The 25,078-nt window shown below is 40.8% G+C and overlaps 1 protein-coding gene across 1 annotated transcript in view; it reads right to left on the bottom strand.

Annotated features, from left to right (window-relative positions):
* DNAH8 (dynein axonemal heavy chain 8) overlaps positions 1–25,078 on the bottom strand; it is a 598,059-nt gene that overhangs the window by 98,189 nt on the left and 474,792 nt on the right. Inside the window, exons 60-68 of the mRNA XM_048843472.2 lie at positions 19,063–19,255; positions 16,117–16,239; positions 13,518–13,648; positions 12,953–13,106; positions 12,226–12,390; positions 11,499–11,725; positions 10,884–11,002; positions 7,281–7,384; positions 1,220–1,396 (exon numbers count right to left, since the gene is read on the bottom strand). Coding sequence (XP_048699429.2) covers positions 1,220–1,396; positions 7,281–7,384; positions 10,884–11,002; positions 11,499–11,725; positions 12,226–12,390; positions 12,953–13,106; positions 13,518–13,648; positions 16,117–16,239; positions 19,063–19,255 — 1,393 coding nt within the window. The remainder of the gene's footprint in view (positions 1–1,219; positions 1,397–7,280; positions 7,385–10,883; positions 11,003–11,498; positions 11,726–12,225; positions 12,391–12,952; positions 13,107–13,517; positions 13,649–16,116; positions 16,240–19,062; positions 19,256–25,078) is intronic.

The raw sequence follows: 25,078 nt of genomic DNA, 5'->3' as shown, positions 1-25,078 counted from the left end.
CCACTCCCGAGTTCCCTCAGTTCCTTCTTGCTGGACAACTTTGATGCAGAGGAGGGCAGGTCATGTAATGGACATGTGCAACATATCTTGAACAACAACAATGGAAGGTTACTAACCATTTTTCTTCACTGATTGATTGCACATGTGCATTTCACACTCAGTGACTCACATGTCATAAAGTAAGAGGAAGGATCGGAGATCATGTACACACAGACTGGAGTACAACTCATCCAAATTTAGCACTGTCTCTAGAGTAATGAGTGATGGCGTAATGTGATGAGAAGGTGTGAATGGAAGACCAGGTTGCTGCTATACAAATTTCGTGGACTGGGACATGAGCAAGAAACACCACAGAGGCTGTTTGCTATTTTGTGTAATGTGCTGTCACATTGCTGCCAGATCATAACATATACGAATGCAGAAAGTTATCCAAGACTAAATTCTTTGTGTTGAGACCTGGTGACCCTTCAACTTGTCCACAATGGCCATGAATAATTGGCTTGACAAACAGAACTGGTTAGTCCTGTCCATGTAGAATGCCAAAGGTCTCCTAATATCTTTGGTGTGCAGGCATTGTTCCTCCCTATTGGTGTGTGGTTTTGGGTAAAAAGTAGGTAAGTAAATTGACTAGTTAATATGAAAATTAGACACCACATTAGAGAAAAATCTTGGATGACTGGGAAAGTATACTTTATTCTTAAAGAAGGTTGTATAAGATGGTTTGGATGTCAGAATACACAGCTTGGCCACCCTTCTGGCTGAAGTGATAGCTACTAGGAAAGCCACCTTCAGAGTTAGTTGCAGGGAGGAACATGTTGCTAGAGGCTCAAAGGGTGAGCTGTCCCAATGGATACCACTGAGGGAAAAAATTCTGACTGTGCGTGGGACATGTGCACATCAAGAGTGCAATGCACATGTGCAATCACTCAAAGAACTTTTGGGAAGATTTACATCTAAGCCTTTATACTTGTTAACTGGCTAGATGGAAGCAGGACCTGAAGGGATATTTATTTCTCTCTCTTAAAGCAGAGATATGGATGCACTTGGAAGTAAAATATGGACTCCACAACTGTTAACAAAAGGCTTGCGTACTAAAACTGACAAGCTCAAATGATGGCTATGAACATGCGGTGAACCCTTGTCTGGCTGGTATTAGCCATTCTTTAATCATAGAAGACAACACCTGGTAGACTGATGAAAACCTACAAACTTTACTCACATTCAATGCAGCTTCTGCTTCTTCTAATGCTGGTCTAGCTGCCTCCAGTTTGGTCTCTGCTACCACTTTCTCTGAATCAATTTCATCTACAATCTTTTGTGCTTTGTCCTTCACACCTTGGACTTCATTTTTTACTTTAGCTGATGCCTCAGCACTTACTGTAACTTCTGCCAGCACCTAGCATTAACAATAAATATATAAACAAATAAAATGTAAAAATATGCAAATATGAGAACAAATGAATACATTTGCAAATATAATGAAATCAGAATACAAAAGGGCTGTTCTTGGTTAATATTAGCTACACACGGTACATATATAATTTTACTATGGAATGTAAAGTAGCAAAATTTCATGGGTAGAGGTGACGAAAATGATATTCCCCTGTAATATCTGACTGGGATCTTCCACCAATTTAATGATAAGAGGATTTCTCAAGGGACCTGCCCTCTCATGTCAATGTGCTGTTTGTTTGGAAGGTAGATGGATTTCAACCACCCTTGCATGTAGTGAAGGTGATGTCTGGTATGCTGTGTTACGTATGTGCAAGAGGCCATGTAATGTTTTAGACACATTCTTACCAGAGTTTGAGGACAGTTTTATAATTCATAACAAGATCTGTCACAACTTTGAAACTATCTTGAGGTAGGTATGTTCTTGCTGTAGTAATGTAGTAGAATCTAGAACTGCCTGTATGAATTCTATCCTCTGGGTTGGCACTAATGATGATTTTTGTTGTTGATGATGGTGAAAAGCTGACAGAACTAATTAAATGAATCTTTCATCTGCTGAGGTGAACTCTCTCAAATGAGCCAATCACCAAGGTAAGGATAAACTTGTATTCCTTGTCTTAGATTAGCCACCATGACTGCAAGGCATTTGGTAAAGGTTCTTGGTACTGTGGACAAATCAAACAATAGGACTCTCTATTGAAAAGGGGAGGTCCTCACTTGAAACCTCAAGTATTTCCTGTATGCCAGGTGGATAGTTATATGAAAATACACATTCTGCAGTTGAGAAATATGAACCAGTCCTGTGGACCTAGGTATGGGATTATAGGGACCAGGGTTACCATTCTGAATTTGAATCAACAAATAAAGGCACTGAGCCATCTCAAGTCCAGAATTGGGCACCATCCTCCTTTTTTTCTTGGATATTAGAAAATAATGGGAATAATACTAACACTACACATATACTATACACTAATACTAACAAATATACAACTAGATAGATTAAATTGCAAAATACACAAGAGAAAGTGAACACTGCTAGAAGTTCTGTCTCATAACCATTGGTGGTAAAAAATGGAACTGAGCAACAGTTGGCCCTGCTCCGCCCTCTATGCATAGAGCCCTGAAAATATGTGGATATCCGTTTTATATCCGCAGACTATGTTTGCGGATTGATGCGGATCCTAATTTTGTATCTGTGCAGGGCTCTATCTATGCATTAGAAGTGGGGGGAGGAGGGAGCTGCACAAGGACACAGAAGGCACTACCCCAGCAGACATTGCTGACCAAAAGTTTCTAATCTCAAACGCCTGGGGTGCATGCACACCCGAAGTGGAATTTTCTGCCAAACTGCTTTTAGAGGCAGGAGTATGCACATTTCTATGTCCAGGTATCAGCCACTGGTCCACAAAAGCCAGCTTGTCACTAAAACTTCCAGAGAAAGTTTCCAATGCTGGAAATATAATTAAGAAATGATGATGATAATAATAATAATAATAATAATAACATGAAATATAATTAAGAAAAACACACAAAGGAGGATTGTTCTGAATTGGCAGAGGGTCATTCCAATTAACAGGTAAGATAAACTTGATCTACTTTCATAGAATGGCCCTTCTTACAATCTGGAGAGAATTACTGGGAAATGGCAAGCAGGAAAATAACAGAGAGAGGGTACACAGTAAAAAACAGTCACACCAAGTGACAAGCCATATAACAGCCACCATCTGAGAATCATAGAAAAGTGAGGCTGGAATGGATCTCAAGAGATCGTCTAGTCCAACTTCCTCTGCTGAGGCAGGACCAAGTAAACCAAGACGATCCCTGACAGATATTTGTCTCGCCTGTTCTTAACCCCCACCTCCCAATGATGAGGACTTCACAATCTCCCTTGGAAGCCTATTCCAGAGTTTAACTATCCTCATCTTCATACAGAGACTTTCAACTGATCTGCCTCTCACATCCTTCTGGACCTCAGAACAGGTGTATATATTTGTGACGTTGCAGTCCATGTGCTTTATGGAAATATGCTTATGAATATGACATAACTGGAATATGCTTTACACTAAATATCCCTTGTATGGTGTCATTAGAAAGCTTGTAATCTAATAAGTGTATTCATCCTATTTGTTTGCATGTATTATTTCTAGATCTGGAGTTAGGAAAATAAGATATAAACTTGTATCACTGATGTAAACATATTAAGTGGAGGCCATTAAGGGTGCTCCAGAAACAATCAGCTCTAAATGGCCTAAGTTACTTGAAAGCCTTCCTGTGTATGTGTGGCCAGTACATGGGGAATGGAAACTAGGGGTCTTACAGTGACATGTGACCATGTCACTTTATAATGAAATCCATCTTAAATCTGGTACTTTTTCATTTAGAAGGAGGGGTGGGGACCCACAGAGACAAAAGATTCCTGCCTTGTGCCAAAGCTATAAAATGGGTTGGAGCAGGACAAAAGGGCCAGCCAATCATGAGAAAACCCCTGCTTACCACCTGAGATGTCTGCTGGAACTAACAAGGACTATACCGGGGAAAGGACTGGGCCCAGACTAGGGAGGAGTCTAGTCTGTGAAAGAAGCTTATTGGAACTTCTCTGAGGGTGAGATATTACCTGTAATCAGTTTCTTAATGTATTAGACTTAGATTTGCGTGTTTTTGCTTTATTTTGCTTGGCGACTTACTTTGTTCTGTCTGTTATTACTTTAAATCCTGCTTTTTATACTTAATAACATCACTTTTGTTTATTAGTAAACCCATAGTAAGTTATTAATACCTGGGGAAGCAAACACCTGTGCATATCTCTCTATCAGTGTTATCGAGGGCAGACAATTTATGAATTTACCCTGTATAAGCTTTATACAGGGTAAAATGGATTTATTTGGGATTTGTAGCAGATCGCTGACTCACCGGCATAGTGCCTCCTGCTGGTCATCTGGGAATTAGCTCAATTCCACCACCTGGAGCACCCCCTGCTGGCCAGTGACTTGCCTGCTGCAGGCCCCCTCTTTCCCTCCCAGACCCTGGTGCCCTTTACCTTGGGGTTCTGCTCAAAGCAGTACCCCCACACCATGGGTCTCCCCTCCCAGGGGAACCCCCATCCCTCTATACCCACCTTGCCTCAGGGGTTACTGCCAGTCATCATCTAGACACTTTCCCTGGGGCAGACTGCAGTTTTTAATGGACACTCATCATTGGCAAGGGGGTTGGACCAGGTGCCTCTGCCTATCCCCGGGCTGCACTTCTGCACCTCTTTAGGCTTTTACAAAGGCCTCAGCCTGGGGAGTTGCCAGGCTGGAGCTGCTTTTGCCCTTCTCTAGCACTGCTCTGCTTCAGGTACCCTTGTACTCCCAGGCAGCTAGGCCCTTCCCACTCCAAAGTTGGAGTGAGACTGACCCAGCACCTCCCTTAGCCCTTATATCAGGGCCCACTGTGCCCTGATTGAGCTAGCTACACTTGAGGCCAGCTACTCAGTCAGCCTCTTTCAGCTGCTCTTAATCACTTGTCTAACTGGGTCCCAGCCACAGCCCTCTCCAAGGGCTGCTTTTAACCCCTGCTCTCCTGGGGTGGGGCAGCTGCACCTTCTATACCAATTGTAGAATACTTGGTCAGTCACTTTGCTGTGAGACTAAATATATATATATATATATATATATAGTAAATGAAACAATGAATTCACACTACTGTGGCTCTTTTGTGAATGTTGTTGCTGATTTTGCTACTGAACCATTGAGGTCTGATGATCACTGCTGTAAATCTTATCCTCAGTCTTGAACAAATTTTTTTGGGGATAATGGAGTTGGATTTGGGGTTTTGTTTTTGTTTTTTGACATAATCCAGACAGAATATGTCTGCATCCAAAGGAGGCATTTGATTATGTCATATCAACTCTGACATGTTTAGCGCTTGAGGAGAGGGACAGATATTGCAGCAGAGTGAGGTCTTGAGGAAGCTTCTCTCTTTTTCTCTCATGTTCCACTTCCCTCTCATGCCAAATAAAGTTCAGTCTGTCTCAAAAGTCGCTCCACTTTTGCAGATGTTTAACAAAACTGTCATAGGGACTCAGTAGTTCTTTGCTTGGCCTTAACCAGACTCTATCTACAAATCTCACAATCTCTGGGTCTTCCCCAGGAACAGAATCAGACTATACAATGAAATGCAATGTGTTGTAGTCATGCTGGTCCCAGGATATTAGAGAGAAAAGGTGTCAAGTAATATCTTTTATTCAGTTCAATAAAAGATTTTACCTCACCCATCATGTCTCTCTAAGGAAATGAAAGGCATACTGACCTTGTGTTTTTCTTCAGGCAGCTGTTCCAGGGATCTAATCCCAAGTGTAGAAATTGTACTTGGACATTATTGTGTGCTATTATCTTAATTACTTCTATAATACTTATATATGCAAATCACTTTATAGACAAATAAAAAATGAAGTCCTGGGCTCAAAGAGCTTTGTTTTGTTTTCTGTTTGGTGTTTTTTTTATTTATACACACATATGCCTCATCCCCACCCCCCCAGACACATGCATGGTTAGTTCTGTGGCTAGGAGACAGTGAAGAAAATAAGGCAAGGAGTAAAGAAAGATGACTGCAGAGAGGTAAAAATGGGGCTAATTTGATAAACAGAAGACCATACTGCAGAAGAGTAGTTCTTGTATCCTAGATAGTCCAACCTTCTGGATTCTCTGTCTCCAGACACTGATCAGAAATAGTTCCTTTTTCTGACTTATCTAAGACTGCCAATTCCACAAGTATCCCTTGGTTTGTGGGAGAAATATTTTGCCATTACATTTAAACTGCAAAATGTCAAACAGTCTGTACAATTTTTTTCCTGAACTGCAAACTCCACAAATCTTATAATTATCTGGTGGTTAAATGGAAGCAATGGAAGCATACTGTTGTCTTGTGAGGTGGAGGAAGAGGGCCTTGGCTTTGGAAACAGCCTTAGAATCATCAACATATTCCTCTTCTCCTTCCTCTTTAACGTCAGTTTCCAAGAGACCATCACCAAGGCTGATAAGTAGTGTGGAGTGTCCTTGAGAAGAGAAGATGCTACATCTGCTATTACGCCAGAATAATTTGATTCCCTATAGAAACACTTTCATTAAAGTCAAATCAGGCTCCTCTGTGGTCTCTTTGCTGAGCATCATTTTTAAAATTATGCTTACATGCACAACCTACTGGACCAGCATTGTGCAAGATCACAGGGACTCTTTACTTTGTTGTTGCAAAACAAGAACCACTCAAACTTTTATTTTTCTTTCTGGACCTCCTATATTAAAGCTGAGACGAACCACACAATGAAACAGAATTGACTAACACTAAAAAGGTCCAGCTATTGAATATTAACAAATTATCTTAATTTAATACATATAACTTAACTAAAAATTAACTATGAATAACTCTCAAACCAAGCTCTATTACAACAAAGAGCACTGAAACAAGCAATGAGACCTGCTGCTTACAGAGGAAAGAAACTAGGGAAAGCCAGGCCCGGCATTTATATAGTTTTTCCACCATCTCCCTCCCCAGTGGGTTCCACCAGGGCAGCTTTAGTCTCCGTTGGGGCTCCTCAGGAGCCTCACTGGCAGGGCTACTGTGGAGCCTGTGCTGAAGCAGCATACACAGCTGCCCTTGCCACATCTCCTCCTTGCACAGGAGCAGGCTGTTTTGGGTTACATCCATTTCCTGCAAGTTCCTTGACAAAGAGGATGTTGTGGACCTTTTACACTACTACAGTTCTCCCACACTATTTTTTTTTTTTTTTGCCACCAGTGGACATTAAAGTGAATCTAGATCACAAATATGTTTAGCAAATAAGTACGTACTTTATCTGCCTTTACAGAAGCCAAAGCCAATTCCTTTTCTTTCACTGCCAATTCCAGAGAGAGTTTGGCAACAGATTCACTGGCTTCCATCAGCTTGGCAAGACCTATCAAATATAAGATAATCATGGCAGTTCAGAAAGGTGGAGAATAATGCTATATTTTTGATAATTTCTAACTCTTCTCCAATCTGCCCCCTCACAACCACCCTCCAATTACTCCCCTCTCTCATTCACCTGCCCACTAGCTCACAGTCTCCTACCCTGGGCTTCTCATCCAATCTTAGTCTCCTTCCCCTTCACTCTTCTCAGGGTCCTTGTCCTAATGCCCTCTCTTCTCCTCCCCCATCTCCTAGTCCATGTCTTCTTGCCCAGCCAATTTCAACCCCAGGTCCCAGTTTCTTGCACCCTGCCAGACTCCACTTCAAGTCTCTTCTCCGCACTAGGGCCTTTTTCTCAATCTGCTCCTCCCACCTTTCCCCAGTCTGGCTCTTGTCCCCACTTCATTCAAGTCAGGCACCTTCCTCCTCTACGTTGTCTAGATGCCAATGGGGTGACATTGAGAGAACAGAAGAGACACTCTCCCTGCTGTCAGTTCCAATGCCCAGCCTCAGCAGCCATGAGCTGCAATTGCAGGGAAAGTCCTGCTCACCCCCAGTAGCCCAGGGATGGCAAATGCACACTTCAGTTACATGCAGGAGCTGAGATAGGCTGGAGCATGTTAGTGCAACTGGAATCTTCAGAGATTTTAGCAGCAAAGCTCTAATAAATTCCTATTAAACATACGCAAACTATGTTTTTTCAAAGTGTTATAATTTGACCCAATTTGGGACACTTTTCATGGGAACAGCAAAGGGCACATCCCTGATACAAATGTAACTCCACATGCTGAATTTCAAATCCCTACTCCAAAGCATGGGGGACTAGATCTTCTCAATGAAATAGTTGTAAGAATTTTTTTAATATGGCAAAATAATTTATTTTTTCTAATCTCATTCTTGCAAACAGTGGACCCATTTTGACTATAACTTTTCAAAAAGTTCAATCTGAGTGTCACAGGGCAAGTGCACTCTGTCCCTCCTTTGGGGTGGAGGAAGGGGCATTATAGCCTCGCGGCTGACTCTACCAGACCACCCTTTGCCTCAGGACGGTATGGCCTAGTGGCTAGAGTCAATATGACTGCCCTTCCTCACAGGGCTGCATGGCCTAATGGCCAGAATCAATACAGCTGCTGTTCCCTGCAGAGGTAGATGTTCTAATGGCCAGAGTCAATATGGCTGCCCTTCTACACAGTGCTGCAAGGCCTAGTGACCAGAGTCCTTACAGCTGCCCTCTCTTGCAGGCTGGATGGCCTAATGACCAGAATCAATATGGCTGCCCTCTCCTGCAGGGCTGGATGGCCAAATGGCCATATTCAGTATGGCTACCCTCTCTCACCGGGCTGGATGGCCTAATGGTCGGGGGTGGGGGAGGCGTGTGGCCGGGGTAGAGTCCCTGTCAGAGGTGAGTGTACTCAAAACTGGGTCTGCGGGGATCCAACTGAAACACGCTGACTTAGTTCCTGGTCATCATAGAATATCAGGGTTGGAAGGGACCTCAGGAGGTCATCTAGTCCAACCCCCTGCTCAAAGCAAGACCAATCCCCAACTAAATCATCCCAGCCAGGGCTTTGTCAAGCCTGACCTTAAAAACCTCTAAGGAAGAAGATTCCACCACCTCCCCAGGTAACGCATTCCAGTGCTTCACCACCCTCCTAGCGAAAAAGTTTTTCCTAATATCCAACCTAAACCTCCCCCACTGCAATTTGAGACATTACTCCTTGTTCTGTCATCTGCTACCACTGAGAACAGTCTAGATCCATCCTCTTTGGAACCCCCTTTCAGGTAGTTGAAAGCAGCTATCAAATCCTCCCTCATTCTTCTCTTCCGCAGACTAAACAATCCCAATTCCCTCAGCCTCTCCTCATAAGTCATGTGTTCCAGTCCCCTAATAATTTTTGTTGCCCTCTGCTGGACTCTTTCCAATTTTTCCACATTCTTCTTATAGTGTGGGGCCCAAAACTGGACATAGTACTCCAGATGAGGCCTCACCAATGTCAAATAGAGGGGAATGATCAAGTTCCTTGATCTGCTGGCAATGTCCCTACTTATAGAGCCCAAAATGCCATTGGCCTTCTTGGCAACAAGGGCACACTGTTGATTCATATCCAGCTTCTGGTCCACTGTAACCCCTAAGTCCCTTTCTGCAGAACTGCTGCCTAGCCATTCGGTCCCTAGTCTATAGCGGTGCATGGGATTCTTCTGTCCTATGTGCAGGACTCTGCACTTGTCCTTGTTGAACCTCATCAAATTTCTTTTGGCCCAATCCTCTAATTTGTCCAAGTCCTACAATTTGTCTAATTTGTCTAGGTCTTACAACTGGATCAATGACTACTCCCCCTAGTCTACTTCCTACCCTGTCTTCTAGTGGTATGGTCCATGTGTCTCCTGGGTCTCCAGCCTGTGGAGCTTCTGATCGTTCCAATGCCTCCTGGGTGTCCACGGGTAGCTGGGTATCTACCCAGGTCTCAGCAGGCTTAGGCCCCCTGGTCTGGGGCTCCAGCAGCTCCTGGGTGGGAGGTTGCAATGTGTCTCCTCTCTCCTCACCAATCCCTCCTGACTGAGCTGGGTTACCTCCTTTTATACTGGCTCTCAAAGTGGAGCATGTTCAGCAGGGGCGAGGGGGGTGGCTTTCTTTGCCCACAGTACGGGGTTAACCCCTCTTGTACAGTGCAGGGCATGTGCACCCCGTCACACTGAGGCAGACACCCAGCATGGAAAATTTCTGCCCAAACAGTTAAAGTATGGCAAAGTTATAAGAAACTAAAAACACAGTCTTATAATGGGAAGTGTCTGGCGACCTTAATAATAGGCAGCACTGCCAATTCTGCCTACAGTAATCATAGAATCAAAGGGTCGAAGGGACCTCAAGGGTCATCTAGTCTAACCTCCAATTGAATGAACTTACGGCTTTTCTTTTTTCTTTTTTAAAATACTACAAGCACTAGGTTCAGGCATAAAAAGCATGTAACCTCCCTCACACTTCTGCCTGTCTCAACCACTTCTCCAGCCACGTTCAACACTGTACTAGGGTAGGAGGCAAACTGACAGTTTATGCCGAATTCTCACTGCTAATGCAGAAACTTCAGAGAAAGGATTGGAGTGGTTTTGAGCTGCCTCTTCGACCCTCAAGCCAATCAGTCAGGTGTTCTTTCTAGACATTTTCAACTTCCCTTTTCTGTTATAAAAGCTAATTTGGGAATATTAAATATTTATGTTTAATAGAGGGAATGCTCATATAGATGATTAAACTAGTTTTAATGCTGTATTTGTACCACTCTTATCATACCAAGGGACTTGGCCAATTGACGTTACTACCACATACAGTACTCTGAAGTAACCATCATTTGAATTATAAGGTTTAACATACACATTTCAGGTTTGGGCTATTTGACTGTGATACAAAAAGGGAGTGATCCTAAATGATCTGTGAATGAGAAGCCCAACCATAAAACAGAGGTCATCTGGGACCATATCTAAGATTTATTTTTATTCCCTATACATCTTACCTATTTGCATGCGTTCAGCTTGTTCATTAATGTTTCCTAGCTTTTCAGAATAAACATCTTTGTAACCATTTATGAAAGAGAGATAAGATTTGGGTGTAACATGAGCTCTTCGTCGATATCTGAAAGGCAGAAATTTAAGAAAATTATAATTTAATATATAACTTTCACATAGTATTCATTGGAGATCTAAATAGCCGCACTAGTGTCCAGGTCTTCAGTTTCAACTGAATTATTTTTTAAAACACAGACAGCAAATATTATATGGAAAGAGAAGCATTTCATGCAGTCAAAATGCAGCATCCCTTCACAACGATAATACTTAATGTCACCTTTTATGTGCAATTACATCTGTCCTTATCCACACAAGCTATATTAAAGTTTCTTGTACCATTTTTTATTCTTATCCTACAATGGGAATAGGGTAATGAAGTTGCCACATACTTGTGATTATTATGGATGGCTTTTGAATTTATCAAATACCAACTTCACTTCTGTATTAATAAACTGTAAAAGACAACTATTTCTTCATATATTACAATGCCATAAACATTATTCCATAAATAGTAATAATATTTTTTGTGGTTGCTCAATTTTTAAATTTGTACAAAATGTTACCTTTGGAAATAGTTCTCACAGTTCTCAGAAACTATATCATGAAAGAGGCCCATAGTTTCTACTACTTGTGCTTTAACTTCAGAAGAACAAACAATATTAAATTCTGAAAGGAAGTAACTGGCTACAGCAACAAGGGCTTCTTTAGGCCACCGATTGAACCAGTCCATAGTGCAGCCTGATATCAGACCAGGAAATTTCAAAGAACGTGCGCGGAACTTCTCACCAACCTAACAAAAGTAACAGTTTTAAAACAATGCTTAATATAGTGTGTGTGATACCATATCTGATTTTATCCAAAACATTAACATGTACATAAAATTTAAGCATTTTTTTCTCATTCTGTTTTACCATTATAACATCATGCATAGCTTTTACCCTATATCTGCATCCTATTCTTTTTTATTATCTTGATATCCTCAATAAAATTAATAAAACATTAGAAAAAAACTCATATTAAAGATGAATGCTACTTAGTGTTTTAAAACTTCAGTTAGTTGTACATTAATTTCAATTAAAAGCTTGACATCCACTCACACCTGCTTTGAGGGCTCTTGTTTTTCCAGCAACAAACAAGGACTTCAGTAAAACCTAAAATACTGAAAAACTGCATTCACTGCTTGATATATGCCCTGACTCTTCAAATTATAAACCTTGAATGATCACATCATGTTTTATATGGGAATGTACCCACAGAAATAAACAAGATAGTTACAAAAAGAAAACTCACTGGAGAAAAGCAGAGAACAACATGCAAATTCTTCTTTGACCGTGATATAAAATACTCATAAAGATTATCAAATGTAGGAGGAAATCGAGGCAGCTCTTTTTTCATCACAGATATTAATCCTTGTGTAATTTCATCCAGCTCATCCCGAGCAAATAAATTGGAAATCTTTGTACAAAACCAAAATGCATAGGAAAAGAAATTGCATTAATTTAACTGAATGATAATATATTTTATAATTGTAATCTATCTTTCCATCTATCTGTCTCTACACACACAGAAACAATTTAGATGAACTAAGGGCCAAATTCTTCCCTGATTTACACCCTGAGCAACTTCATTAAAGACAATGGATGTTAGGGAAAAATAAAGCCCTAAACTAGCAAGGACACCCTTCGGTAATGGTGGCCTTTTAAATACCCTCCTCACTTATTTTCTCCCTAATGCTTACATAATCTGTCCAAATCAATTTCACATTGGAGCATGGCTGCATGAGAAAATACTGTACTTTTATGAGCATCAAAAGGTATTCTTGCAAGAGTACTGACGTAAATCCAGAAATTTATATTGAGATTCAGTTGGGGCCCCAAATGTCCCAAATTTGAGATATTTGGGATTTAAATCCTTTCTGGCCCCATTAATTATTACAAAAATCAATGGCAATCAGGTGTTAAGAGCAAATATTGAAATTTTTTATTGCTAAAGTATACTGCCATTTTGAGGATCTAACCTCTCCTGAAGATAGCAGATTGTTAAGGTATTCCAGAAATGCTTCATCTTTTATTTCATTATCAGTGAAAATGAAAGTGATGCCTTTTCCTTCTGCACCCGCTACTCTATATAGAAGTTTCAGATCATCTGTCAGATTGGAAACATTATAGGATCTATGAGGAAAAAGAGAAATTACAAATTTGCTTAATACACAATACAGAATCTTAGCAATTTTTCAAATTATATTTAATATATAATTTGTAGAACAAATCATGACTATAATATCCACACACTTCAGCGAGGGGAAGATCCATTTCCCCGTGAAATAAACTGAAAGACTCAGGATCAATTCAGGAAAGCATTTAAGCACGTGCTTCAGAGCTTTGATGGGTAGTTATGATTTGCTGAATTAGGGTCCTAGTGAGCAGCCACTGATGCATAAATGAATCAGAGTGTAACAATTTTTTTGTTTACTGTTTTTAAAGACAGTGTTTAAAATAAAGATTAAAATACTTACATTTCCTCAAAAACATCAGGTTCTAGTTTTGGAGAGACAAATAACACAATATTTTTTCATTTCTTACCTGGTTAAAGTTATCTGAAATATTCTGTATCCAGCTATAAAAGAGGCCAATCTTGAAAGACTCTGTTTTCCAGAACCACCAACTCCTACAAGTAAAGCATTTCCACATGCAGTCCGAATTATTCGTGAAATCTATACAGAAAAAATACAAGTAATCTGTGCTGTGTTTAGCTAGTTATAAAAGATTAGCAGAGTTAAATATCTGTTTTACTCCAAATATTATCTGGGAGAGTACTTTTGAAGACCTTTCCCATAGAGAAAAATAAGGCCCCTTCTTCCAAATAAAGCAATAGTATCTGAAGAGATTCATGTGACTTAAGTGAAAGGGCTGCATTTTAAGAACATAGCTTCTAATTTATGAGTTGCATGTGGGATTTAAAATAAATATGTTTAGGATTTCTGTTTAATTGTAGATTTAAGATTGAAATTTTCCAAGCTTAATCTCCTAATGAGTGGGACTTTAAAAGACAACACCACAAAAGCCACTTTTAATTAGCAGAAGAGTGAAAAAACCCACACATCTACACTTATAGAAATGTTTGCAATTTTTTTTCTAAAAACATCTCTTGATTAAAAGGTAGAGAACTGAAAATAGAGTATGGAAATATCTTTCACTGAAAAGAAGAGCCTTTCAGTCCTCTGGTGAAAACTCGCTTTCCTTTGACCAAGTTATGAGCTTTCAAGAATTACAGTCTGTCCATACAGGTGTGCGGTAATTCTCCAAAAAGGGCCATATTTTGGAGTTTAAAGTACCCACCCTACACACACCGACATTATATATAATTTAAAATCTTATATTATGTACATTTAGATGAGGTATAATGTGGAACTGCCAAAAGATATCATAAGCCAGTAGGTGAGGTGAAACAAGGATACCCAACATGAAAAGGTGTCATTTTTTTGCACAGTTCCAGAAACACTGCAGCATGACCATGACTATAGTTTGTACTGTTTAAGTTAATTTCAATACCTTAATGCGGTGTTTAACAAAAAGCTAACAAATGACAATGTATTAAAAGATGATTATTAGTTTTGCATGGGCAAATATTTTTTCCCCAGAAATAATGAAATTGTTTAGCATGTGGGCAAAAATGGTAAATATCGAAATTTTGCAATATACTAACATAAAATATTTTCACATCACATATTCTTAATTGTCAAAGTATCTCACAAGTGATTATAATAGTTTTCTATATTTTCAATTGAAATTTGCCCAACAGATCAGGCTCACACTTAAGGTTGTGTACCAGTAGCAGTAGATTGCATCTATATAGGTTGTACTGCATAGTGGGTTGAAATAAATGTCCATGTATTCCTAATGTAATGCTTCTCCATTTGTAAGCTTTTGTACATAATATGTAGCATCTAGTCTGCATGATAAAAGGTTTTAATTTGTGACTCTACCCTAAGGGCTTATCTACATAGGGAAATAGCCCAGAATAGGTATTGTAGAATAATTATTTCACAATAACTATTCCATACTAGCTCCCCATGTGGACACTCTTATTCCACACTAAAGGTACATCTATGCTGCACTCTGCTTTTGGTGGTATGTAGAGTACATACACTATCCACACCCCTAGCATGGGAACAGTGTTGATGGTGAGGCACTGCTTAGGTCAGTAGAGTAAGGACATGCCTGAATCCTGTGGGTATATACCAGCGTATGTACCCTACTCATCAAAGCAGTGCCTCCCTCATCTGCACTGCTATTTTTAGCAATGTAGTGTCCCCCTGCCTCCCTGTTGCTGGAGTCTTTCCCTAAAGCAGAGAAGGGCTCCAACACCAGGAAAAGTTCTGGCAACTCCCTGCAGCATCAACCTTTCCCTTCCACAGGAAAAGACTCCTGCAGTGCAGAGCTGCCAGTAGCTTTCCAGGCAGTGGGAAGAGGTTTTGGAGGTGGGAGGCAGTGGGAAAGGCTCTGGCCAGTGGAGATATTGCCTAAGAGTGCCTTTTTGCAGTTTAGCTTTATCCAAAATGGCACTCTTAGTACTATAGTGTACACATGGGCAGTTAGTATGGAACAGCTATTGTGGTTTAAATTCACACTCTAGCTTATTTCACAATAGCTTTCCCATATAGACAAGCCCTAAGACTGCCATTTTTGCTGTTTGCAAACAATGAAACCATAACTCACTGTTATTGTATAATACATCTGCCTTCAGTGCTTCCTTTAATCCAGTTAGTCAATATATATTGTCTTCTTAATGCATAGTTTTACATTTATTTAAAGGGGCTTTCATATTCCATTCTTTACTGATTTCTTTATACTGTTAAAACCCTTCTGTATATTCCTCAGATCTTTCTTTATATTAACATCTAACTTTGTATTGTCTTTGCATGGTAATTTTTGAGATTATGCAGCTTGCTCCATCCACCACATAACATGTGGAAATTGAAAAAGACTGTCCCCTTACCAAGCCTTCTGAACATCACTCCTTGCTTCCTTCCAAGAACATTTAGCTTTTACACACAACTACCCTCTATCCCCTACCTGACAATTCCAAATTCAAATGGTCAGTTTAGTTCTACTATTCATGTAACTCATGAGGTCCAGTCACCTAAATTAAATGTATTATTAAATGCTGTATAAACAAAACCTTAACAAGATGTGTCATTGCATCTTTAAAAAACACCAAATCAAGAAATGATCCCCTAACGGCTTCATTGTATTGCCTCTGGTACATTTGCAGTTTTTCACACAGAAATTCAAAGCTCGGGATCTGAAAAAGAGAGAAAAAAGCAAGAAAAATAACAATATTTATAGATAGTCCTAGCATATTAGTGTAACTACAGAGGTAAAAACACTTATCTGAATAAAATTATGTAGACAAACTTTTTGGCAAACTCCTTCACTGAATTACTTCCCAGTTACCTGAGATCAATGCATCTGCTGCATCCATAGACTCTCTCTTTTAGAATTGTGTCTCATAATATAATCAGGAACTGTTAACAGCATTTAGAACTAAAATAGGCTTGCAGGCTCTGACATGGCACATAAACTGCATCTTTACAAGGAATCCTGAGGTCGGTTCCTGGTTTTTTCACTTGTTCTTATATCTAGAACACTGGTATTCTTATTAGTTCCTTCAGGATTTATTTGCTTGTGGCTTATTTATATTGGGACAGATTCTCAGCTGTGCTGAATTTACACTTTGCACTATTGAGGAAAGTAAGACGAAAAGGTGGCTCAAAGCCACGTTTTCAGCTCCCCTGATTCTTGGACAGTTGTGGATTGAAACATTTCTGCAAGTAATTTAAAACATCTTAGGGGCTCAATTTGCTGAGTCACAGAGTTGAAGAAGACTAACCCGTCTTTGTGGAGGAGTCTCTGGAGTGGTCTCAGCTGGTGTAGAGGAATGCAGAGACCAACAACTCATCTAAACTCTCAACCCCCTGTTCTGGCAGACTGATGGCTAGAAAAAATGGCAAACATGAGCTTGAAACAATCATGGCAGTATTCCCCTTTCATGGCTTCTGAGGAGGTCTCATTACAGATGAAACAACTCTGAACCTTTGGCTTGTTCCATTTGACCTGCTCCACCATGATGGGGGAGGGAGAATACATGGAGAAAAATAACTTGTTGGGGGGATCTTCTTTGAAGAACAAAGCCCAAAAATGTTGTCCCCTAAAGGAGAACAGAGAGTAGGGGAAATAATTTTCTTGTTGCTGCCCCAATATTAGCATTAAAAGTTAGGATTGCAAAGGATACGGAGAATGCTGAAAGATCACTGGCACAGAAGTGGTCCACCAGTTTCAGGAAGGTAGGTACAACCAAAATGTCTCACACTACAGAAGGGTTAGGAATCAGACATTTGCTAGAAATTCAATCTAAAATTTCTTTGCTTAATTTCACCTATAATTCCTAATTATATCTCCTTGTATGAGTCAAAAGAATCCACCTCCTTCTTTGGGGTTTACACACTTCAAATACTTATGCACAACTATATTGTCTCTGTCTGTTGGCCAAAGTAACAATATGCAAATGTATTTTTTTAAAATCTTTCCTCATAAATCAATCCCTACATTTATAGTGCTCTTTTCTGCATTGATTCAATTTTTTCAACAACTTAATGATAATTAGCTTGCCAAAACAGAACACAGTATTTTAGGTGCAGTTCCAACAGCCATACATGGAAAGGGACAAATGCCTCCTCTGCTTTGAGATGTGAGGTTTCTTTATATACTGCAAAAAATTATGTTGGCATCTCACAAGTAAATTTGCAGTCTACTGTCAACCCAAGTCTCTTTCATCATTACTGTTTTTCAAGAATCTCCCCCCACGGATCTGTGTATTGGATTATTTTCCCCAGATGTAGTATGTTTGCATTTTTCCAGAATGGATCTTATTTTATTACTTCTTTAAATGGGCAAAACCATCACCTAAGTGTAATATCACAGTTTCAGCCCATAATTATGTTGAAAATTTATTTGTGCATATAATACATGGTCAACCCTCAGGCCTGCCTGTAATTTTCCTTTCACTTAGGTGTATGATTGGTTTTACACTCTTAAATGCCACTTAATCAAAAAGTTTTAGGGCCCAATTGGTATACAATTGCCTATTTTACATGTACATTCAGGCACATTATTTTGAAAACACAGCCTTGCGTGAAAATATTTCCCATAGAGGTTCAAACTGACTTACATTGTCTAATGGAAGCTACCACAAAAAGTTGCTAAGTCAATTTTTTCTAGCAGGGGAAAAAATGCCAGCTAGAAAATTTGCTGCCAAACACAGATAAACTATACTAATAATTAAAATGTACTTAAAACCAACAAAGAAAAGTTACATTTGAACTATAACACATTAAAAAAGCATCAGACACAAGTAGCTCCAAGTCATAGGCAGATGGGGAAAAAAAAGTAAAACTGAGGTGGAAAGGAGGCTGAGCATCCTTTTATTTAGAAGGTCTTGCAGTGACTGCTTCAAGGCTTGAGAAGGTACCTTTCACTTCGCGCTTCAACACCAACCTCCTGTTTGACCTTGACAATGACTTTCTTTACAAATGAAGTAAAACACGCGGCCACTGCTGCTCTTCCTGAATTAACATTATCTTGTGTGTCATGAAAGAAGAATCTCAAATTGTTTGTACCAACCCCAAAAGGAAATAGTGATTTTAGATCCTCTATTTATCCTTCAGGATTTAAAATTTCACTGATATTCTTCAGTGCTGTCTTAAAGGGCATGCTGCGGGCTGCACAGGAGCACACAATCCTGTTGGTTCTTAAAACTGTTTCACTAATTCTGTGTAGCCGAAATATGTCATTAAGACTGGAGAACAGTGGAGTGAAGTGGAAGAGAATGAACAGCCTATATTTATATCAGGTGGATTGTTTACCACATTTTAAATTGCTTTTTAAAGATGTAGATTTACATGATTAACTGTAAACTAATTTGACCAACCTAAAAATGTATTCCCTAAACCAAAATTTGTGCATTTATTTGATAAAACTTTCAATATGATCCCAACAATATAGTACATTTAATAAGTAAAAAAAAAAACCCTTGAATGCCTAATTTTTAAGGTGTAAAATAAAATACCATTTCATAAACTTTTGGTGCTTCAAATACAAAATCTTCAGGTTCATCACCAGTTGGTTCAGGCATATCCTGTAAAAAATCTACAAAATATGGTTCAGCCTGGAGAATTGATGCTAATCCTGGATCCACATGTTCCTCAATTGCTTTAGTAGTGGCTTTATCAAACCAAGCTACATCTTCATCATTAACAAATCTACAAGACATAGATTAATACAATTTAAAAGAATGGAAAAACTTTTTAGCTAAAAAGGAATGAAAATAGTTAAACACTGAAATGACTCAAGTAAAACTTTAGCAAAACACAAATTAGATAATGATAGCCACTGAAATTTAAGTGCCACTATACAGTAGTCATATCTCTATAATACAGAATAATTTAGCTTTCTGACTTTCATCCAGTTAGGACAGAACATTTAATTTATCAGTTAAATAAGGGGAAATGATTCACTGATAGCTGTGCTTAATCAAAGCCCTACCTTTTCTACCCTCTTAGTTTGGGATTCAGTACATCTAAAGTCATGATGCCACCGCAAGGAAACAAAAAAATAGTGAAAAGAAGAGGGGATATACCTGTGTAGGCTGATTTCACAACTTGTTCCTTCAGACTGCTCTTACACCAAAATCCACAAATAGCAGAGGAAAGGCAAACAAAGAAGAAAGAATACAGAGGAGAGGAAGGGAGGAATGCAGGATGGGAGAAAACAGAGAACACTGATACAGTTACTGGTGAGGAATTTTCCCTAGTTAAACCTTCTCCTTTGATTCTATCCTGTATATGGATTCAAACAAGCTAACAGAATTAGCAAGCAGTTACTTTAGTAGAGGGAGTGTGATTTCTTAAGAAACAGCTAGGAACACTCTGCTCAGTGGTGGTAGATAAGAGTGTGAGAGGTTCTAGAAAAGGGAAAAGTGGGCAGCTAAGAACAACTCTGAATCACAGATATTTAAATGTGCTGATATTCACAGCCTTCTTTTCTCCTCCTTCTCAGAGATGAAATATTGGGGGGTGGAAAGAACAGGGCAACCCCAAATCAGACAGCTGTGAGCAAAGCTCTGTGCTTTTGGACGAGGAGGCAAAAATATTGAAGAATTGAGGGGTGGAGTCAGCCTGTATATAACCCCTAAATCTCATTATTAGTCTACTAGCATTCTGACAGATGGCACCATAACACTAGCTGTGTTGAACCCAAAGCAGGGTAGGAGAAGACAATACATGAACATTATATAAATACATTCATCTTTCATGTCCCTTTATGTACTTTGGTATTGTCCAATCAATGCAGAATGTGAACATATTCAGTAAACTGATATCACATAAATTGCATGCCAAACGTAAAGTCTTTCGCTTTATAGCTGGCTCTCCCTAAAAGGGTTTTATTTTGAAGCTTCACGGCATTTATGAATGGATATGGTCCTGACTTCAAATTCAAATTGAGTGTCATCTTTCTTCCATTAAACAAGGCACTAATGTCTGTACAAATATATACTTTTGTTTCTCATAATGTGCAGCAGTAAGCATAATTTAGGGCACAAAGAAATTTATGAACAGATAATGTACTCTACAATTGATTTATGTTGAGTAGTCTTTCTCATACTATGGGGGCAATGAGAGTGTCTGGCTGGAGCAGGAAACTCTTGTCTTACTTCCATTTATGTAAGCAGTGTCAGGATGAGCTCCACCCTGATATCTGGTGTTGAGGTATGGCAAGTTGTGGAAAACAACTTCAGGGGCCCATCTCATTTGCATAGGCACACCCACCCCACCTAGCATGAGGCCATAGCTGCCCAAATGGTCACTTTGGCTGCTGTGGGATCCCCAGTGTCTCTGTTATTGGGGCAGGAAGAATAAATTGTTCTTACCCTGATTATGGGAACTGTGCTTGGAACTGTACTCGACCTTTTGTTATGATGGAGGGACTCACTATCAACTAAGTAGCACTCGCTAGGCAAGGGTCATGGGTTCCAAAACTCTGTGAAGGGAGAGAGGCTTGAGACAGGTATTAGTACCTGGTGGTGTGGGCCCCTTTGTGAGGGCGTGAAACACCAATTGCACCTCTGTCTCTCTCCACTGTGGAATGTCAGAGCTAATTTTGGGTCTATTAAGAGTCTTGCTACAGGTACTGTGCTGTATTCACTTTGGCCTTATGGTGCACCAGCACTATGGCTCCCACTACTATGAGCTGAAATCACTGAGCACTGTGTCAAGTAGTGGGGAGCTGGAAGATCTAGAGTGCAGTGGTGCTGTTCATTGATAGGCTGGCGGAGAGTTTGTGAGACGGTGGAGCAGAGCTGTGCAGAGCGGAGCCATTCGTGAGACGGTGGAGCGGTTCGTGAGACGGCGGGGCGGAGTGAAGCTGGGCAGGGTGGAGCGGAGCTGTGCAGAGCGGAGCCGTTCGTGAGACAGCGGAGTGGAGCTGTGCGGAGCGGAGCTGTGCGGAGCGGAGCCGTTTGTGAGACGGCGGAGTGGAGCTGTGCGGAGCGGAGCTGTGCAGAGCGGAGCCGTTCGTGAGAGAGCAGAGCGGAACAGAGCCGTTTGTGGAGGAGCAGAGCCCTGTGGGGCAGTCAGCTTCAGGTTACGTAAGGTGCCCCTTACCTCTTTCCCCCCCCCCACACAGGCACATTTTTAGCCAGACTGGAGAGTAACACTCTGCAGATGAACTTTTGAACTCTGAGGCTGGACTTTTTGGACTTTGGGTGATTTTTGGATTGCTGGACTCAAGAGACGTTTGGGTTCTGGGACTCAAGAACCCGAGGGAAAGGATGTGGCCCAATTTGCTGGGGTGGGTCTTTGCTCATGGTTTGGTTAATGAACACTAGTTGTGGTGTTTCCCCAATTTAACGCTGATGTCGTTTACCTCATGTTATTAAAGATTCTCTGCTACACCGAGACTCTGTGCTTGCGAGAGGGGAAGTATTGCCTCTTTGAGGCGCCCAGGGGGTGTGTAAGATTTTCCCAGGTCACTGGGTGGGGGCTCAAGCCAGTTTTGCATTTGCTTTGATGAGAGGGAACCCCTGCGTACTGAACTGAACCCGGCCCTTGCTGCTATCAACTTGGCCTGGCAGAAGGGTTACATTTATAATCCTGAGATTAAGAAAATTAAGAAAATGCAAATTGCTGCATAGAATTTTAGATTTCCTCTATGAACTCCCTCAACTCTGCTGGAATCTTGTGCATCCAGAGGGGCGATAGGAACTAAGCAGGTTTTTCCACTAAGTGATTCCTCCTACCCCCTAAGAGCTACTGTGGCACCAGCACTGAGCTCAGGGAAACTGTCTGCCTTCCTCCACCCAGAGTTCTCCCTTGCTGACATTCAGACAGTGTGGAGCTCCCTAGGGAGAAGGGAGAGGCAGCAGCCAATGGATTCAGGACATTTCTGGCAGAGACAGAGACTCATGGTGAAGCATGCTTGCTATATAAGGGGCTTTAGATAGAAACTATTAGAGGTATCAGTTCAAGTGAGAACAGGTTCAGAAAATGGGATGGGAGAAGAGATGGGTGTCAGAAGGACAGCCTGGTGCGTGGACTCAAGAGGGACCAGGGGAGAGAAAGGGGACAGGCTCTGTGAATAGGGACACAAGGAAAACAGGCTGAGGGAATGGGGGAAAGAGAGGCTCAATGTGTAACTTTTAACTTTTTGTGTGTGTTTTAGCTATCATTTGCTGCAGTCTACATGCCAATGTATATTTAGCCTGTTTTTGCTTCATCCATATTACCAGAATCCTGTCATCAGTATTTTGGAAAGCTCCAGCTTTTATAACTTTATCGCCTTCCTTATACCAGAAGATTATTGGAATATAAAAATTAGAGCCTGCCTCCACTTGACTACCAGAGGCAAGCATTGTGAAGGAGAGGTTACTCACCTTGTGCAGTAACTGGCATTCTTCAAGATGTGCATTCCTGTGGGTGCTCCACGTCAGATACCCTGCGCCTTTGATCAGAGATTTTTGGTAGCAATGCCCATTTGACCCACACTTGTACCCTACATATCCTCGTGTCCCATACTGAGGCTATATGGGGCTGTGCAGGCAAACCACTCTCAGTTCCTTCTCTACTGCAAAGTCCCACAGAGGAAACCCTGAAACAGAGAGGAAGAAAGGTGGATAGTAGAGCACTCACAGTGACACAAATCTTGAAGAACTCCAGTTACTGCACAAGATGAGTAATCTCCTTCTTTGAGTAGTGTCCCTGTGGGTGTTCTACTTCAGGCGACTCCATGGCAGTAACCCCTTATGGAGGTGGGAATTTTGGAACAGAGGTTATCACAAAAGTAAGAACTGTGTTGCATACTGAAGCATGTGATCTTGCAGGTGAACCAAAGCATAATGGGTGAAAAATGTATGCACTGAGGATCATGCTGCAGACCTGCAGATTTCAGCAATTGAATGTCCTTAAGTAGGGAAATGCTGTAGACTGTGCTCTAGTAGAATGCACAATCACTTGTAGAGGAGGTGCAACCTCAGCCAAACCATAATAGGCAATAAACGCATCCAGAAATCCAGTGAGAAAATGAAGTCAGAGGCTCCCTTAGACCTATCTGTAATACAAATAAAGAGTCTAGGAGACTTCCTGAATGCCCTAGTGCTGTCCAAGTAAAAGGATAATGACTTCTTAACATGTAATGCATGAAAGACAGATTCCTGTGTAGACTGATGCAGCTCAAGAAAGAAAACAGAAAGGTGAATAGTTTGGTTAATGGCCACTAAAATCCATCTTCAGAGACAGATGTAGCAGCAGGCACATAGTTATAGGCCCTAAATTAACCTTGATGGCTCTCATAGAAAGGCCTGATGTTTTCAGTTCCAGAAGCTAATCCAAGACAGTGTAAAAATGACTGGACAGGTGAAAGATGAAGCCGGTTATACCAGAGATGATACAGTCTCCATTTCTGAAGGTAAGTGTGTCTTGTAGATTCCTTTCTGCTACTTAAAAGTACATTTTGTACTCCTGATGAACAGGCTGCCATTAATCCCAAGAACCACTGAGGAACCATGCTTGTACTTGCAGAATGTTCAGACTGGGGTGAAGCATCTGACCTGCATCCTAAGACAACAGCCGAGGTTTGGTAGGGGAGCTGCCACAGAGGGTGAGGGGTGAGTATGATGAGGTAAGGAAACCAAACTCGTCTTGGTCAAGTTGGTGCAATCAAAATTACTTTGGGTTGGTCCAGTCGGATATTGATGAAGATCTTTAAAAGCAAAGGAATTGGAGGATATGCATAAAAAAGACTTTTTGTAATGAGGAAAGCATCTGCTAGAAACTGGGGATTGAGTTCCCTCTGGAATAGAATTTCCTGCACTTTGTGTTGGCTGCTGGGGCAAAAAGGTCAACCTCTGGAAATCTCCACAAAAGAAATATTTTGTTGAGGACTTGAATCCAACTCCCATATGTAATTTAGGGACATATTTCTGCTGAGGTCATCTGCCATGATGTTTTGAATACCTGGGAGGTAAGATGCTGAGATGACTATCTGGTTGGTTATGAACCAGCTCCAAAGTTTTATCCCTTCAGAGCAGAGTGGGGCGGGGGGTGGGAACACGCTCCACCCTGACGATTAATATAAAACACACAAGCTATGTTGTCTGTCATGATCTTGATGGATTTGTTTTTTACAAGGGAAAGAAAGTGGTCTCAAGCATTTCTGACTACTATTAACTCCTACAGATCGATGTGCAGCATTGTTCCTATTGTGACTACTTGCCTTGGACTGTGTGAGGATTCAAGTGAGCCCCCCCATCCCAAAAGGAAAGTGTCTGATGTAACACGATGGTAGGGGGATTCTGGCTGAACAGGACTCCTGCACAAATCTTGGAAGGATTCTTCCATCAGGTGAGTGACTCTAGGACCTGGCTGGGTATAGATACCTGCTTGTATAGACTGTGTTTGTTCATACACAAACTGTCCTGACCACCCCTGGAGACACTGAAGGTGCAACCTGGTGTTTTGTGTCACAAAAATGCAAGCTGCCATGTGTCTCAGCAGTTGCAGACATGCCCTTGCTGGAACTTGAGTACGGAG

Source organism: Caretta caretta, chromosome 3, assembly GCF_965140235.1.
Source record: "Caretta caretta isolate rCarCar2 chromosome 3, rCarCar1.hap1, whole genome shotgun sequence".
NCBI lineage: Eukaryota > Metazoa > Chordata > Testudines > Cheloniidae > Caretta > Caretta caretta.
This window is presented reverse-complemented; position numbering and strand designations above follow the sequence as displayed.